The sequence below is a fragment of the Anoplophora glabripennis genome, unplaced genomic scaffold, assembly GCF_000390285.2.
Source record: "Anoplophora glabripennis isolate ALB-LARVAE unplaced genomic scaffold, Agla_2.0 scaffold242, whole genome shotgun sequence".
Classification (NCBI taxonomy): domain Eukaryota; kingdom Metazoa; phylum Arthropoda; class Insecta; order Coleoptera; family Cerambycidae; genus Anoplophora; species Anoplophora glabripennis.
In genome coordinates, this window is record NW_019417087.1 from 412893 (window position 1) to 431371 (window position 18479).

At 30.0% G+C, this 18479-nt stretch overlaps 1 protein-coding gene across 2 annotated transcripts; it reads left to right on the forward strand.

Annotated features, from left to right (window-relative positions):
- The first annotated feature begins 406 nt into the window (after positions 1 to 406).
- On the forward strand, positions 407 to 18353 carry LOC108905991 (phosphatidylinositol transfer protein alpha isoform-like). Of its 2 annotated transcripts, none has more exons than XM_018709105.1 (7): positions 407 to 505; positions 830 to 860; positions 5653 to 5916; positions 9395 to 9472; positions 14571 to 14801; positions 17576 to 17634; positions 17746 to 18353. In XM_018709105.1, exons 1-7 carry the CDS (start codon positions 489 to 491, stop codon positions 17882 to 17884), a joined length of 819 nt encoding a protein of 272 aa, XP_018564621.1. In that variant the 5' UTR covers positions 407 to 488; the 3' UTR covers positions 17885 to 18353. The 2 variants fall into 2 exon arrangements, with proteins under 2 accessions (XP_018564621.1, XP_018564622.1); XM_018709106.1 differs by lacking the exon at positions 9395 to 9472 and adding an exon at positions 9619 to 9696.
- The last annotated feature ends 126 nt before the right edge of the window (positions 18354 to 18479 follow it).

Genomic DNA, 18479 nt, shown 5'->3' on the forward strand with positions numbered 1-18479 from the left:
AAACGAAGACGGATTGCAAATTATGCTTCTGTTTAACTTTAAAGTTTAAAACAAATAAAAAGTGTACAGCAAAAATTGTTTTTAATTTTTTTTCCTAGAAAAGATCCGCTTACTTGAACAAAAATGTGCAAAAATGATTATGACTCCTGAACTGACCCCTTCAATAATCTTTTGGTGATGTCTATGTAAAAATATCTTTAATATTAAACCATTTTTGATTCTCTACATCCAAATAAATTATTTTGAAATGAAAATATATATTAAAATGACTGACAATAAATTTCCAATTTTATCAATTATTAATTTTTAAGTATTGAAAAGTATGAATAAAACTTTTATGTAAAATGGTGCACAATGCCAAATTACGTCACTATTTTGCGTCATCTGACATGCGCAATCATCATCCCTTTTGAGAGTAGTGATTCATTAACTGACGGTGTTGTCCAGCAATTTCATATGTTTAGTAGTTAAATATTTAATAAAGTACTATGTTAATTAAAGAATAGTAAGTACAACAAGTTTTTCTATACATATGTAGAATAAATTATAGTTTTATATAGAAATTTAAGTGATGAATAGTGAAATTCTTATTGCACGAAAATTAACCCTCTGCTTCTGCCAAATTTACTGGAATTTGGTGTCAATTTTCTGCACTGGGTCTGGCAAGAATGTTAAAATTTATAATTGAAATTTCAATGTCGAACTAACTTGGAAATTTTAGTATTTAAGTCATTTTTAACATAAGACCTTGATTTTTTAAATGGCATTGAACATATTTCATTGGGGTCTGTATTGACGTATTTTAACCAGAATTTTTCTATTTTTTTAGCCGTGTAACATTGCCCCTAACTGTAGAAGAGGTGAGTTTATCTTTTTATTATATGGATCTATATACAAATACGTATTGCATGGCTTATAATCATCCATAATAAGTAACATTGCACTATAATTTAAAAAAGTAAGTACACACATTTCCCATTAATTAATGGTTTGATAATAAATAAGGCATTAATTGCTTATATACAAGGGACATATTCCTTATAATACCTGTGACCTGTGACCGTTGTAACAGGGTTATATGTCGACATTGAAATTAATTCTAAATAAATCATTTATGTGTTGTATTGTTATTACCTAGATATCACATTATAAATTATTTGAATTATTTGCTGTATATTGTGTCATGCAATAAACATAAATATTTTTAATTTCATTTACTTGTTTATACCAACATTTATAATAGCTGAGTGATCACCTTGACTAAAATGTTACTGCATTGGTTTTGTAACCTATAGGCTCTAAATTATAACTAAGTACCTTTAGCTAATTAGACAAGATATGTGTTTGACAAAAAAAATATTTCAATATTTATTTTAAATATTTTGTGCTTTCTAAGTTTGTCTTGACATACCTAGTCATTTCCTAAATATGTTTTTTTTTACCACTATTAGATTAAATTGTTTAATAGAACATTATTAAATGTTATAAATTGTAAATTTTGAAGTAAATTTATTGTTTTATCATAGATCATATATAAATTAAGTTTATCTTCAATATTGAACCCAAATATGATTTTTTAAAGCTTGAGGATTATCCCCTAATTACATTTTAATGATAAATTTATTTAAAGGTACTTCCAATTTGTCATTTTACTTCAACTTTTTTTTGTTGCTTAAAAGTATACTTTTTTCTTCAATATGTAAAATGTGAATGTGCACATAAATTTTTTTCTTGTTTGGTGAAAATGAGAATTATGGAATTTAATGCAATTTTTAATGAGCACCATTTTATTCGAGTCAAATAGATTATGTCAAGGTTGCACTTGTATTTATGCAGAGTAATTGTTATTAATAGTCGGATGACAGAAAACATACCATTTTAAAAAATACAGCCACTGATTTTATTACAATTATTTTTTTGATAAAGAAAAAGTGTAGGTAATAGCGTATTATCCACCCACGGAAAGGCACTTAAGTTAGGTGTATATGGAATTTTTGTCATTTTGTTGTCTGAAATGTCCAACATTAATTATTAGGTCAAATTATTTTATTTATTTATTGATACATATAAATATTAAATCTAGATACCATGTAATGATACACTCTAATAGCTGTTTTACATTGACAATTTATTCATGAATTAATTCACGAATTTATTGTGGTTTTACACTGCTACAGACTAAGAAGCAAATAAATTTCAAAAATGTCACCTTTCCACTCATAATTGTAGTGATACAACAGCGGTACCGTTCTGACACATATTATATAAATATTAGTTTTTGTAAGTAACAAATCGGTAAAAACAATGGAAAACTAGCACGACGCCACACAATTATTTACATATTTCAATAAAATAACCGCATTACTGATCTGAGGGTGGAAATCTGTTGGGTTAGTACTTCCGAACTTCACGAAGAAATTGACGAAAATTAGAACATGCTCTAATTCGTCAAGAACTTGATGAATAAATTCATGTAGTTATTTGACAGCAGATTTGGTGCATTACACTTGTCCAATTTCTTGATGAGGCGACTTCATGAATTAATTGATCAATAAATTGTCAATGTAAAACAGCTATAATAGGTGTCAAGTTACCTTGGCATCCATTTCATTTGTTTTTGTTTAAAATAAATTTATTCTGAGAGGATTCAAATTGACACTTTATTTCCTAAAATTAGGAACTAAAGCAATATTTTCCTATCCACGAGGTACAAAAAAAAATCTTATTAAGGGATATATAATATTTTGTCAAAAAGAAATATCTTTGATTTTTTTTGTGAACTTTGTAGTGATTCAACAGATGTATCTATTTCGTAATTGTAAAGTCTGATCTTTTCATGATGACCTTAATACTGCATAAGCTATTTATAATACCTAATGATTTCGTAATTTCATGATAATACTAGATTCAATTCACTTAATAGGTATATAAATTTACATCTCTTTATTATCAGTCATTCTTTAATATCTGTTATAACGTGGTGAAAGTGAAATTGGTAAATTATTTCATTGAACTGTTGATATTTATTGATCGACTTCAGAAAAATTGTTTATGTAATCTTATACAAATCGGTTCCAACTTAAAATTTTTTTGTTGTCCGTAATTATTGGTCCAAGAAAAATAACAAGTTCTCTCTTTTCTTTTTATATTCTTTTAATAGTTATTATGTGTTTACATTATAGTCAACAGCAGATCGAATATATTTAGTTTAAACATAAATCTAAAAGTATATTCTAATAAGTTTATTAACATTATTTGCTCATTTATAAATAATGCATTATTGACAAATAAATCTAATACTACTATAAAATTGTTGATAACAGAAATATTTATTAATAATTTAATTACTACAAAATTAGTTCAGAGTTTGCATAATATTTACAAGGTCGTTATTATTAAGTAAACTTCACCTTTTCGGTTGAAACTTTTAATATATTAATATGTGTTAAGTTTATCATATTAGCAATTTAATAAATACATTGTGACTAGTCTATTTCAGAAAATACTAAGTAGTGTTAACTGATTATAATCCATGTTACACAATTTTTTTGTGGGATCAATTTTAAGCTACTTTGATTGAAAGAAAAATGAATCAATATCGACATTGCATCAATCAAATCAGAAATGGGAGCTTAAGGAATTTTTATGGCAGATATTTGCCATGGTTTTATCAAATATGTTATCAGCTGATAAAGAGTTATTCCATATTCTGTTAACTAGAAATTACACAGAAATCCAAGTAGTGTTATCTTTTTGGTTTTTACTGTAACCTAATCTCAATTAGAGGAAACAATGTTCCATGTATTATTAATTGAAATATGAAGTATATTTACATTGTAATTCAACCCTCACACATACTTTGAGGAAAAATTTATGTAAATATAGATGAACACTTTTTAAAAACTGCTCTGTGTTACTTTAGATCGCTTCCTCTTAATCTAAAAAGTTATAGTATTATTTGTTAAGTTACTGTGGTACAAAATTAATCTGAGATAAATTTTAATGTAGTCTGTTGATATGGTATGGAGCTTAGTATGGAGTAATGAATGATTACGGGGAATAATGGTAGTCCCTACTCTCTAATTTAAATAATAAAGATACTTAGTCTTAAAAAAATATGTTATTGATGAAATTGTAAAAAATCGTCAAGTATCTTTTTAGTATAGGAAACGAAAAATGCACTTTATTTTACACCAAAAAAATTTTTTTTCCTGACAAAAACTACTTTTATCAAGCAGAATTGTTCATCAAATGTCAGAACTCTGTATAAAATCCTTTTTTTGTCAACAGCTGTGTTTTTTTCTACATTTGAATACAAGTAGAATTTTTTAACAATGACTTTTTTTTTCATAAAATTGAAAATAGTTTTCTCTCTATTCTACTTCATCTTTTGACACACTGTACGTCTTTAAAGCTATATTTATTTGTACTTATTACCTGCAACATTATTTGTTTATTACTCAAAATTACATGTTTTTTTTATCAGATTGTATATTATATCACATAGGTTTTTGTCATAAAAAGCTTAGCTCTACCAAAATCGATTACCAAAACTGTATAGACTAAGAAAAAAAACCTTTTTGTATATAGGGTGATTCAGTAGCTATCCAAAAAAAATATTTGAATGTGCAGGGACTCTTACAAATACAATTTTGTAAGAAAAAAATCGAAAAGGGCAGTTCAAAAATGATTTAAAAATACACTTGCTCGACACTGGAAGCTGTCCACTGTAAAACCTGATTGAATTATTTTGCTGAAGAGATAAATACTCACATTTTTTTAAAATCTTTCATAGAGATCACCGTCATTGCTTTTTTACAGGATATAACTAAAATTATTGACTAAAGACCAATTTTACATCACAAATTACACAGCCAGGTCAATTTTGCAAACTTCAAAATGTCGGATCCAAGATGGCCGACCAAATTTTCAAAAAATAACAGATTCGCGCCAAATTGAAAAATACATACAACTTTTTTTTTGTGTGGCTGTGTTATCAAAGAAAGCTTGTATGGACATGTGCTCTGAACATTTTTTTGTTTTAAGAGTGTTCATAATGAATGAATAAATAAATAAGAAAAAGTAATGGTTGGTGGAGTCATGTAAATAATATTTAATTTTATTCATGTTATTTTCAATTATTATTAATATCTTCCACATGTTTTTTTCCTTAAATTTTCCTCTGGACTACCCTAAAGTGAAGTGTCTGCGGACATATGTTTATTTTGTTATGTTTTGAAAATTAATGACCAATTTTGATCAAGTATTTTTGTTACAATAAAAATGGAATTGCATAATATAAAGTTCCATTGACAAAAAATGTTTGCAATAAATATATTTTCTTAGATATCAAAAGTAAAATATTACATTAATATGTAGCTACATTAAAATAGGGTTTTCTCGGGTTACCAAAAAAATGTAAATCATATTTTTTTAATTTACTTTATTAAACATTGGAGATGTTAGAGCATAATGAGCTTACATTACTACATTTCATTTTAAAGTAAATTATTGATAAATTCTTATTTATTCGAGCTCAAAACATGTTACACTAAGAATTGTATAGTTCACAAATGATATGAACTTTGACATTATGTGTTTTCATTTATATCTTCATTCTATTCTTCTAAACTCAGACAATCTATCTTCCAGTATCAAGTCGCTCAGCTGTTCAGCGTAGCTGAGGCGTCCAAGGACAACACCGGCGGTGGAGAGGGCATCGAGGTCCTGAAGAATGAACCGTTCACCAACTACCCGCTACTTGGTGGCAAATACAACAGTGGACAGTATACTTACAAAATTTACCACTTGGCGAGCAAAGTGCCGGCCTTCATAAGGCTTCTTGCCCCGAAAGGCAGTCTGGAGATCCACGAGGAGGCTTGGAATGCCTATCCTTACTGCAAGACTGTCCTTACGGTGAGTACTTTAAATGATTTTCATCCAATTGATTAAAAGAGGTATGACTGAAATGCTTGTCGAACTTTAATGACTGATTTGTATATTACTATAGTTCTGTGGAGAGACAGATGTCTTTTGCATACCCAGATTTCTGGCATTGAAGAATATTGTTTGACTTCATTTGATTTTTTTTTGTTTGTTTCAATTAGCTTAATATCTTCAAAATAAAATAAAGATGATGATAATATAGATGTTTCTGCTCATAATTTTTTTTGTGTTGCAATATATTCCAAATTGGACTCGATGACCAAAGGTTTTACAAAACTATGTTCGTCCTGCATGCTAGGATATTTAGGAAATAAATGCTGACGAAAATAACAGTATGACATTTTTTAAATAAATGTAATAGTATTCATAGAATCATATAATTCATGAATAAAATTAAATATTTGTACTGCCTTCCTCAGCTGTTCTCTTGCAGTTTGAAATAAACCATAATTTTTGATAAATCTTGGTCACCTCGAATTTAAAAAGAAAAGCGTTTCAGGACATGTTTATAGCAATTTGTTTTGCTGTTTATTTTGAAAGAATCAAAGGCAACAACTTCTGGCCACATTAGAAGCAACCTTTTTCACACTTTTTATATTTTGCATAATAATTTATTCACATTTTAATGCAGGGAGACTTTTTGAAATACTATGTGAAGCCTGTACAGCTAAGCGTTCATGAAATACGTTTTGTTGTTAGGTTCCAAAGTAAACGCAAACGTTAAAAATGTATATAGAAGGAGCCTGAGTCACCTAGTTAGGTAATTTTCATTGTGTACATGGCATTTGTCCAACTAATAATTTTTCTTAATACGCGTGTACCCTAGTCTCTCTCTTAATGTACATACCTATTTAGTCGCACATACAGATTTAGAACGATATAAAACGGTAGTGGCAATATTTACTTTTCCAAATGGCGTTTACAATTTGATTAGTGACTATTTTACTTAATATTGTATTATATTAGAAAAGAAAAGTTTTTTTTACTTTAAAATTTTATAATACATATACAGGATGTCCCCGTTTGTAAGTGTGCGGGACATTATGGGATTCTCTCCCCCAAAAAAGTATTATCTACAAGGATAAAAGATTTTAAACATAGCTGATTTAGGGTTTACCAAATAACACAACTCTTTGTTATGACGTCTCACTATTTTCAAGAACGAAGAACAGGAACCAAAAATGTGTCGACATTGACATTTTTGAATCCATTTCTTTTTTGTTTACAAAATAACTGATTACAATGCAATGAAATACATGTGTACAGGTTGAACTTGTATAATCCATCATTTTCAGTAATCTTTTTAAGTATTAAATCATTAACTTTTGGCACTATAAATACTAAAAATAATAAATTTAACATTCTACTTATCATTAATATTGTTATTTATAATTTAAGTGGTGCTCAAAATTGTTAGCTTTGAATTTACTTTAATTTTTCTGTATTCTGTGTCGCTGATACGCTCACCTTAACTAAATGTAAAAAGCAAATAAAACCTATGAAAAAAAGAAAAAAGAAAATGAAGTTAGATTTTTTTTTAGTAAATAAGTCCTAAGAACATGCATACCTAGTGCGAAACTATAAGTTCCTCAAAATTGCAAATAGCACTATGATTTTTTCGTTGGTCCGTTTTTGAGAAAGTAGCAGCAATTTTTTTTATCCGAAATAGGATGATTTTTAATGTGTATATTTATTTTCATTGTTTTATATTTTTTCCTTTATTTCTGAATTAGTGACATAATGGGTACTTAATAATTTGCGCTTTTAAAAATTTACACATTTTCTTGAATAATTACCGTTTAATAAGGAATATAAAAATAGTAGGCCAGGATATAGAATGAACACTTGTGTTATTAGATTTTGAATAAATAAAATTGCTACTTAATACAATTTTTTTTTAAATAAAAATGTTCAATTTTTGAGAAAGTTATTCCCAAATATGCGTGTTCTTAGGATTTATTTAATAAAAAATTTTCTTCATTTCTTTTTTACATTATGTACCCTATAAATCATGACACTTTGTATATAATAATTTGACTTTGGCAATCAAGAATATCAATTACTAAATTGTTTAATCATCGAGCAAATTGCTGTTATATTAATCATAATCTATAGTTAATAGTTTTGTCTTAGTTCTAATTATAAACATATCAAAATCCTTGAATTATGCTACATGTTGACAGTGGTTTTTAAAGGAAATTCTTTAGGAGATAACTTTAAGATAAGAAAAATATTGTGTCATATATATATAGAAATATGTATTGCATAAAACTACATATTTGAAACTTGTCGTAAATAAAATCATAAATGCTTGCTTCCTGATTGGCTTATTCATTTATTGACTTATTTTTATTGAATACATTTTTTGATTCGGGAATAATGATAAAATTGTTTTATTGAAGATATTATACGTATTATTAATTTGCGTATCATTTATTACATAATGAACAATAATTTATTCAGATAAATTGCTAGGTAATGATGTAATTTAGTTCAAGTGGACATTTTTCCAAGTTTGGTTTTCTCTGTTATTATTTTATAGAAATAAACAAGTCAAGGTTTAGCATTAAAAAATTATACCATGTCAATATTAAGTTAGCAAAAAATTTTTTGTTTTCTTAAATCCTGCAAATTTGTTTTTCAAAATATTTAATTTTGCAGTAATATTTCCGCCACGGATCCTTATGTTTTCTGTGTCGCTGGTTAGGTCAAAAATACAATTTGACAGCTGCCAAAATGGTGTCATACTGACGAAGCGAAAAGCAATTTAGTTTGTCATTTTGATAGCATTGACAGTTGTCTACAGCCAAGAGGCATTTCGGATGTCAAATTCAGATTCGGCAACGCCAAAAAGCCTTTTACCAACAATATTTTCTAAGATCTCGAATCACTTCATCAATATGACATTTTTTTGGCAGTTGTCAATTTTTAATTTGTATTTTTGATCTATGATTCGAAATCAGCGACCCCAAAAACCTCTGAGTATACAATTTCAGAAGAAAATTCCTCAAACTCTCGTCAAAAATGAATTAAAAAAAACAGTTTTTTCAAATTTGTTTATTTATAACATTATTACAACAATTGATAGAACCTCCTGGGCAATGGAGCGATATTTGTGTACGGGTAGGTAACCCGAAAATTGCAAAAAACTTGGGATTCAAGCGTTAAATTTAGAATAAATGGTCAAAAATTGGGGAAGTTGAGAGGTAACGTAGGTTATCACTATGCCTATAAGAGTTAAGCTTAAGCTATGTTGGAAAATATCTGGCGGAAAGATTATATATATCCTTTTTCAATAAATTAAATCAAACTATGACATTTGTGTGAAAAAATATATTATTTTTTGCATTAAAATATATCATTTTGTCTGCTACTTGTTATGTGAATCGTTCTTTTTCATTTCATCTCACAGAAGTCATGTTAAAATGATTCACCATGAATTTTTCAGAACCCGCTCTATATGAAAGACAAATTCAAATTAGTAATAGAGACTATGCATTCTCCCGATAGAGGCCGCCAAGAAAATGTAAGTAATTATTCTCTCTGTTTTCTTTTTTATGTTCTGGGTAAATCGTACAACGGTAATGGGATTCTATGTTACACCTATTGTAAATATCGCTTCGAAACGACCTCTGTCGTGTGCTTTTAAATGAATTTTACGGAAACGTGTAGAATCCCGGCTATATGAAGGAGAATTTCGTTATTTGTATCGAGAGTATGCACATCGCCGATAGGGGCAAACAGGATAACGTAAGTAATAGATGGCGTTTTTGCTCGCTAGTTTTAGTGATGCACTGAAACCGTGCTCAACCTCTGATAACGTTAGGTTTAACATTACAGGGTGATTTTGATATGTAGTTCGTAAGGTTCTCTGTTCCGATGGACCTTTTTCAGAAATTTCTATTTTTCCCTAAATTAACCGTACTTGAAATTTCGAAAGAATTTTTTTCCTTTTTTTTATTATGAATCTTAGAAAAATAATTGGTTTAAAGTTTAAAAGCTGTAGGAATGTGACATCGCGTTCTTATAGCTACAAAATCCAATCACGGAATAACAAGAAAGTAACGTAGTCAAGTCTGTAAGCCAATTGCGAGTCACTATTTTGAGAGATTAGATACTCAAAAATTTTTGCATGGAATATAAATATTGTTAATATAATTTTAGCAGTTTGTTAATGACAAATTCATCTTTTGGTAGTTCTCTCCATGGGCGTAGCTACAATTTTTGTTTGGGGTGGGCCCAGGGCTGCAAGTTCTATGGAGGCCCCTAAAAAAAAATCTCGCAATCAACCACTTAACCGATATAAAATTTGATTTGATTCTAAAAAAAGTCACGCAGTTGTTGATATGACAAATATGGTAACACATATTAGATCTTTTTTTTTCTGGGGTGGGCACTGGGCTTTGTGGGGTGGGCCGTGCACACCCCTGCCCCCCCCCCTCTAGCTACGCCCATGGTTCTCTCTAACAGTTAATTAAAAATAAAGTTGAGAGGTCTGAAAAAGGTATATTTTTGCAAAATTTTCATTTAGTTACAATTTCTTATGTATCTGAAGTTGAGCAATTTAATTTTGGCACAGTCATCTATTGTCTTATAATTAAATCCTCAGTATTTTAATTATATTTGCAAAGTAAGTAATTTTCATTATAAGTACAATACCTAATACATTTGCTCAGTAATTTAATGAATTTATACACAGTAACGGATTGGATATTTTTATTTCACTTTTAACATTTAACATTTTGTACTTGGCAATATTATATTGAATTATATAAATTTGCAACTTTGCAGCAACTAGGACTTTGCAAAAAATATATGTAAATACTAAGGAAATAATGTGTTGCATTTTAAAATTTAGCACACCGGTTTCTTCAAAATTATGGCACCCCACTAATTTTTGACACGCAAATAGAGAAACCATTTATACTATTACCTGTTTTAATATTTGAAACATAGAAACTTATCCTTAACTACTACCACTCCTGCTTTATAATATTTAGATTAAAGCATGCATTTTTGTATTTATTTAACATTTGGGGGTGTTAGTGTTGCTTGTTTTGTACAGTGATATAGTGATGATGACGAATGAACTGCTGGTAACATCAGAATAAGTTTGCCCAGATTTAGTTGGAAACGTTACAAAAGCCACCAAGAGTTTATCATTAAATAGGTCGAGCCTAATAGCCCGGGAGCCAGCAACCGTTTTGAGTTAGTCATTTAGCAAAAGCTGAAAATTTTTCCTATGCTTCATTTAGTATGACTAGTAAGTGAATCGACCTCCAGCTCACACAATTCCGGGGGGGTATAGCTGCGGTAGCCTACCTCCCACACACGTAAAATAATAATAAAAAAAACTAAAACCACAAAAGCTGAGGCTTTGTTGACATATTGATTATGTTATAATCAAAAGAAAAAAACGCAATCAGCTGACTTTAGAGTGGGGGGTTATGCCTCAGCTTTTCACATAAACAAGTCAAAAATATGCGCTAGGTAAACTAATATCGAAAAAGCTAAAATTTGGTATAGTAATAGTCAACTTAACCAGTTATACGAAAAAAATTGTCTGCTGAAGTTTTTGCGGTGTATAAGTGGTCAGCTGACGAGTTAAAGGTGCAGCACATAGCTATGCGGGCGGACGCATCGCATCTTTAACTATATCAGCTGAGCACTTTTCCCTCATTAAATAAAAAACAGCATTTTTTTCATTTAACTTATTAAGTTATCTATTGTATTACCAAATATCAGATTTTGCGGTAGGAGATATCTATCATTTTTTAATTTTTTCAAGTCTTATTACACCTTCAACTCATTAGCTGAGCACTTATACACCGCAAAAAATTCAGCGGACAATTTTTTTTGTGTAACTGGTTAAGTTAACTATTACTTTACCAAATTTCAGCTTTTACGGTATCAGTTTACCTAGTGCATATTGTTGACTTATTTAGGAAAAGCTGAGGCATAACCCCCCACTCCAGAGTCAGCTGATTGCGTTTTTTCGTTTGTTTATAACATAATCAACATGTCGGCAAAGTCTCAGCTTTTGCGGTAATAGTTTTTTGTTCTTCTTAATGATTATTTTACATGTGTGGCATACTGCCACTTACTTGTGATACCAAATGAAGCATAGGAAAACTTTTCAGCTTTTGCTCTTTTGGTCATCAAAAAAAGGTCGCTGGCTACCGGGCTATAATAAGTAGTACTAGTAGTACTATTTTAGTTTTTTTACAAGTTTGGGGTAGTATTTTTTGTAGTCTTTTACATTTCAGTAGTAGTTCAAAGCACTTATTTCAAGTGTTGTATTAATTTTCTTAATATTATTTTTTATTCTTTTGTAAAAGTCAAGTAGCAAGTTCAAGAAATAATTTCAATGTATTGTGTTGATACACAGGGAGCTAATTGAGTATGAAGNTGTATAGTGATGATGACGAATGAACTGCTGGTAACATCGGAATAAGTTTGCCCAGATTTAATTTTAAACGTTACAAAAGTCGCCAATAGTTTATCATGAAATAGGTCAAGCCTATAGCCCGGGAGCCAGCGACCATTTTGAGTTAGTCATTTAGCAAAAGCTGAAAATTTTTCCTACGCTTCATTTAGTATTACTAGTAAGTGAATCGACCTCCAGCTCACACAGTTCCGGGGGGGTATAGCTGCGGCAGCCTCCCTCCCACACACGTGAAATAATAATAAAAAAAACTAAAACCACAAAAGCTGAGGCTTTGTTGACATATTGATTATGTTATAAACAAAAGAAAAAACGCAATCAGCCTGACTTTAGAGTGGGGGGTTATGCTTTAGCTTTTCACATAAACTAGACAAAAATATGCGCTAGGTAAACTAATACCGAAAAAGCTAGAATTTGGTATAGTAATAGTCAACCAGTTATACGAAAAAAATTGTCCGCTGAAGTTTTTGCGGTATATAAGTGGTCAGCTGACGAGTTAAAGGTGCAGCACATAGCTATGCCTGCGGGCGCATTGCATTTTTAACTTTATCAGCTGAGCACTTTTCCCTCACTAAATAAAAAGCTGAACATTTTTTTCATTTGACTTATTAAGTTAGCTATTGTATTACTAAATTTCAGCTTTTGCGGTAGGAGATATCTATCATTTTTTAATTTTTCAAGTTTTTTTAGTAATTATATAAAAATATACAACTTTTTTCAAATATTTATTTGCATTAAATGTTCTCACGAGTTTTTCAGTTTAAAGAGTTTTAATAAATATTCAAAGTTACGTTAATCAGGGGACCAACATTATGGCTCTAAAAAATCAAGGCTAACATGAGTAGTTTTTAAAATATTTGAAAAAAATAGAAATTTTGGAAATCTGTTTTTAATTTATTTCAGCGTTGTTTGAGGTGATGTTGAAAAAAGAAGAACACTTTTTCATGGTAACTTTTTGCCCTCTACCGAATGGCATAATTAATTTTTATATGTAACTTTCATCTCTCCAGGACCATCATCAACTTCATTTTTGCAAGCTTTCACGACCCCCCAGTACTGTACTGCCTCAGTCCGAACCAGATTCCGACGTTTTGTCTCTAAAAATTCATCTTCAATGTATTCGTTCTAAATTTATCTAATTTAATTTTTTTTTTTAGATTTCTATGTTTCTTGAATTATCCTACCAGTTTACCTAGCACATATTTTTGACTTATTTAGGAAAAGCTGAAGCATAACCATAGCCTTTTTCTTAATGATGATTGTTTTACGTGTGTGGCATGCTGCCGCAATTATACCCCCGGAAGTGCTCACTTACGGATTTACTTACTAATTATCATAGGAAAACTTTTCAGCTTTTGCTCTTTTGGTCATCAAAAAAGTCGCTGGCACCCAGGCTATAATAAGTGGTATTAGTAGTACTATTTTAGTTTCTTTACAAGTTTGTGTAGTCTTTTACATTTCAGTGGTAGTTCAAAGCATTTTTTTCAAGTGTTGTATTAATTTTCTTAATATTATTTTTTATTCTTTTGTAAAAGTCAAGTATCAAGTTCAAGAAATAATTTCAATGTATTGTGTTGATACACAGGGAGCTAATTGAGTATGAAGACAAACTTTAAGGGATGATTCTTTGAGTGAATTCAAGCCAAACAGGTTATATAAGCACATCACTGCAAATCGATAGTTTTTGAGACACAGGATATTGAAATTTAAAAAGAAAATTAAAGATATTTGATATAAAATGACAAAAGTTTGAATTCAGTTAATTTTCACTTTTAGTTAGATAAGTTATTAGCCTATGTTTCATCATTTATATCAAACATCTTCAGATATATTTTAGAAAAGATGCTTTTTTTAATTAATTTTGCAGCGTATTGAAAACTATTTATTTGTGGACCCATGTTTATATAACCTTTTCTAACTAAAATCACTCGCAGAATCTCCTCTTAAAAAAAAGTTAGCAAAGAAAGAGAATTACTGTGGCAAAGAATTACAATCAATAACAACACATTTTTATATTGTCAGCATTTTGTTTTTTTTTTTCAATAAGTTGTATGCTTGCATCATCTAAGAAACTAAGAAACTGTTTCACAAAACAGCACCTTTGCACGTATTTTTGTGTAACTTATGCCAAGGAAACGCCGTGAAATTGAATAAATTCTATACGAGGGTCTTATTTTAGGTTCACGAACTGTCCGCAGACAAATTGAAGCAAAGAGAGGTGGTATTAATTGATATCGCCAATGATAGTGTAGCATCGGGTGATTATAAGGAGGAGGAAGATCCCACTAAATTCAAATCTCAGAAAACGGGACGAGGCCCATTGATCGGACCTGACTGGAAGGACAAAGTGGATCCTGTGATGACGTGTTATAAATTAGTTACCGTAGAATTTAAATGGTTTGGTTTACAGGTAAGTAAATCGTCAATGCAGTGGTTGGTAGTTAATATAATTTTATTTATTTACAATTATTTCTAACAAACTGCACCTAATAAAAAAAGAGCAACAAAATTCTAAAGCTAACTTGTTAACATTATCGATTTGGAACAAGAGAACCTTTTTTTAATGGTCGTTGATTTATTTTTAAAAAAAAACTTTCATGGGTTCAGTTGATTTGAAATAAAAATCGTTCAATAAAAAAAAAGAATTGTGGCAAAACAGTAATTAAAAAGAAATTGATAATGGATTATATGTAACTTTAATTAATTTAAGACTCCAGATAGGTGTCATACCAATTTTTTTTTTAAGAAAAATCGCATCTTTAGTTATTTGCTCGTATTTTGTCTCTTATAGTCAACACCAAAAATTAATCTTATATACATATTTCTGAATCTTTTGGAGATAAATCTGCCTTATCTCAATCCTCATTGAATTTTCAAGTGGTAGAATAGTTTCAAACTTATTAGTTCTCATCAGTATGCCATAGTTGACACGACCGATGAAGGATTTAGATATTTTGATGTATATTTACCATGTTTTGACTGTGAGTGAGATAATTTGCAAAGTATGTCATATCTAAAATATCATTGCTGCTCAGTTCGTACTGGCATTGGATTATCTACTGGCAGAGAGTGACCTACTAATCTGTAGGTACTATGAAAGCATGACTAGTGTCGTATTAAGTGAAGTAAATTTTTTAACTAACGATATTATGCAAAACCACTGCTGAACAACCCGTTCGGCATCATAAGTTTGTTTTTTTTTTGTTATGAACTGATTTTTTTTCATATTTTTTGTATCCCGCCTCTGATAAGATAATGTAACCCCTAATAACTGCCTGCACTATCCATGAGCATGCCTTGTTGTTAAATCTTATCTTTATTCATTCGTATAAATGATTTTGCATAATATAAGAATATTAACAATGAAGACACATAAACACACCATACTAAAAAACCATTACTTCAGGCAGATAGTCAAATTAACGTTGGCCATTTGTTTATTGCCTGCCTAGCTGCCTGTTGTCATATCACATCAGGTGTATTGATATTATGTAGTTTATCTAAACTAGGTCAATATCGTAGAAGTAATTGACACAGATCCAAAAATACTTTCTATTAAAAACTTGAAATCTATTTCTATTCTTCTATTTAAATTTTATCAGATTAGTATTTTTTTAATTAATTTATTTTATATTAAGTACATACATTAAACAGTAAAAATAACACAGGCCGACAAAATTTGACCGTCCCTCTCTCCCAGAATCCACAATTTACTTTTCCAAAGGATTTTGGTGCGCTGAATTCGAATTCGATATCCAAATTTCTCAATTGGCTCTGGTTTTCGAGATATCCTAACCTAAAAGTGCAAAAACCGCGATTTTTTGACATATTGGGGGTTATGTTACATGGAGAGGTAAATTTTTTTTCTAAAACTATTAATTACTCTTTAAAACCTACTTGGATTTATCCCGATATCATTTTTCGTCTTTGTGAAATCGCATACTGAAATTTAGTAGTTTGACTTATTTTTTGATTTTTGAATATACCGACAACACAACACCACAAATCAAAATTCATCGGCACCTGGAAGTAGGGATCATACATGTTTTTGGGGTCGCTGATCACGATCTGAACTCCAAAATATTCTCACGTCAAATTTTGCAATAAACTTAAAAAATATCTCAGCATTCAATATACATATGGCCGATATTTTACGCATCATATCAATCTGGAATACAATTACACGCAAAAGAAGCTAATACGCTCAATCCCGAATTCATAAACTCTAAGCCTAAAAACCCTAAGCCCATAACCCATAAGGTTTTAAGGTGCTGTGTTGTGAGTATATTCAAAAATCGAGAAATAAGTCAACCTACTAAATTTCAACGTGCGATTTCTCAAAGACGAAAAATGATATCGAGATAAATTTAAGTGTGTTTTAAAGAGTAAATATAGTAGTTTAAGACCTTGTTAATGGTTTCAGCAAAAAAATTTAGCTTTCCATGTAACATAACCTTAAATGTGTCAAAATATCGCGATTTTGGTACTTTTAGGTTAGGATATCCAAAACCAAAGCCAATTGAGAAATTTTTATTCAGCGCACCAAAATCGTTTTGGAAAGTATATCTGTGTTGTTGCATTAAAATTTAAACGTTAGTTTTCTTCTTATTACGCGTTTTATTTCAATGCTATGGGGTATGTGGTATGTATCCCGCAGGGTAGTTTCTCACAATATCCTTACTTATAAAGTTTATTTCACATAATGCGACACTTGTCATGCTTTCATAGTACTTACAGATTAGTAGGTCGCTCTCTGCCAGCAAGTAATTCAATAATGACATTTAGTATTTGACATACTTTGTAGACTATATCTCACCCAAACCCAAAATATGCCCTTGACAATACTGACATCTCCACAGAAAAGAAATTATGACTGTTAAATCTATCATACAGCAAATGGTGCTCAGTTTGAACATTTATTTTAATTATTGTCATTACTTAATGTTTTCAAATGTTTTTTGTAACATTACCTTCAATTGAAATGATATGTGTGAGTTTCTATTTAGAAGAAAAAAAAATGATCATAATATTAATGTAAAACAGAATGTTAAAAACAATTTCTGAAAAATAAAAATCAACTTTTCTTGATGTTTTTAACAAAACCAGTTTGATTTTATTTTACACTTTATGTTTCTGTCTTTATAGTTACACACTGTATACTTACTTTTTTTGTTTCAATTTTAGACAAGGATAGAAAGTTTTATTCAAAAATCTGAAAGGCGACTTTTTACAAATTTCCATAGGTAAGTAAACTTTTTTGTTTCTTGCGAGTGAAAAAATAGCATTCGTGAATCTTCAAAAGAATCTGTCCCCGTAATTTTTGAGGAAATTAAGGGAGTGCGTTCTAATTCCAGGCAAGTTTTCTGTTCGATCGACCGCTGGTACGGCCTTACAATGGATGACATCCGGGCGATAGAGGACAAGACGAAGGAGGAGCTCGAGGCGTTACGTCGAAAGGGCGAAGTGAGGGGCATGCGGGCAGATTCGGATTAAGTACCCGTCGGAACAACAACTAGCTAATTTTAATTTATAACAACTTAAAATACACCAAATTATTACGGGAGCTGTCTAAAACTACAACTAAATCTGGCGGGGCCGACCGGAAGGTTAACCAAGCTAGCCTCTCACCCGCGTCGCCGTTAAAACTCAGTATTTTTAAGTATAAATGGATTTTAATTTATTTTTAAAGTTTATATTGCATTTACGAGTCTTATTATATTAAAAAAATAAAGTAATTTTATATTTAACGTAGTTACCACGATTTTTTATAGGTGTTTTTCTCTAGGCAGTTCTGAGCGGCCTGTTATAACTAAAAAAAAAAGTAACGATTAAGTGTTCCGGATATAAATTAAGTTAGGGAAAAATAATGAAAAGGTTTCTTGCATTTTTGCGCATGGTGTATCACTTCAGAATTTTTTATTATATTATGTTAATTTTATTTAAATAAATGTTTATTTTATAACATGTTTTTGTTTATTTAATTAGCCGTTATTTTTTCATTATTTTTCTTCGACGTTTCAACCCATTCCTATTAGTTTCTTAGGTAGACGGAGAATAGTGAAATTACAAGTAAGTTTTCGTTCCTTTT

Coding starts and splice junctions, on each gene's coding strand:
- LOC108905991 (XM_018709105.1), top strand. Junction 861..5,652: donor TGCCCCTAACTGTAGAAGAG/GTGAGTTTATCT, acceptor TCTATCTTCCAG/TATCAAGTCGCTCAGCTGTT. Junction 5,917..9,394: donor ACTGCAAGACTGTCCTTACG/GTGAGTACTTTA, acceptor TGAATTTTTCAG/AACCCGCTCTATATGAAAGA.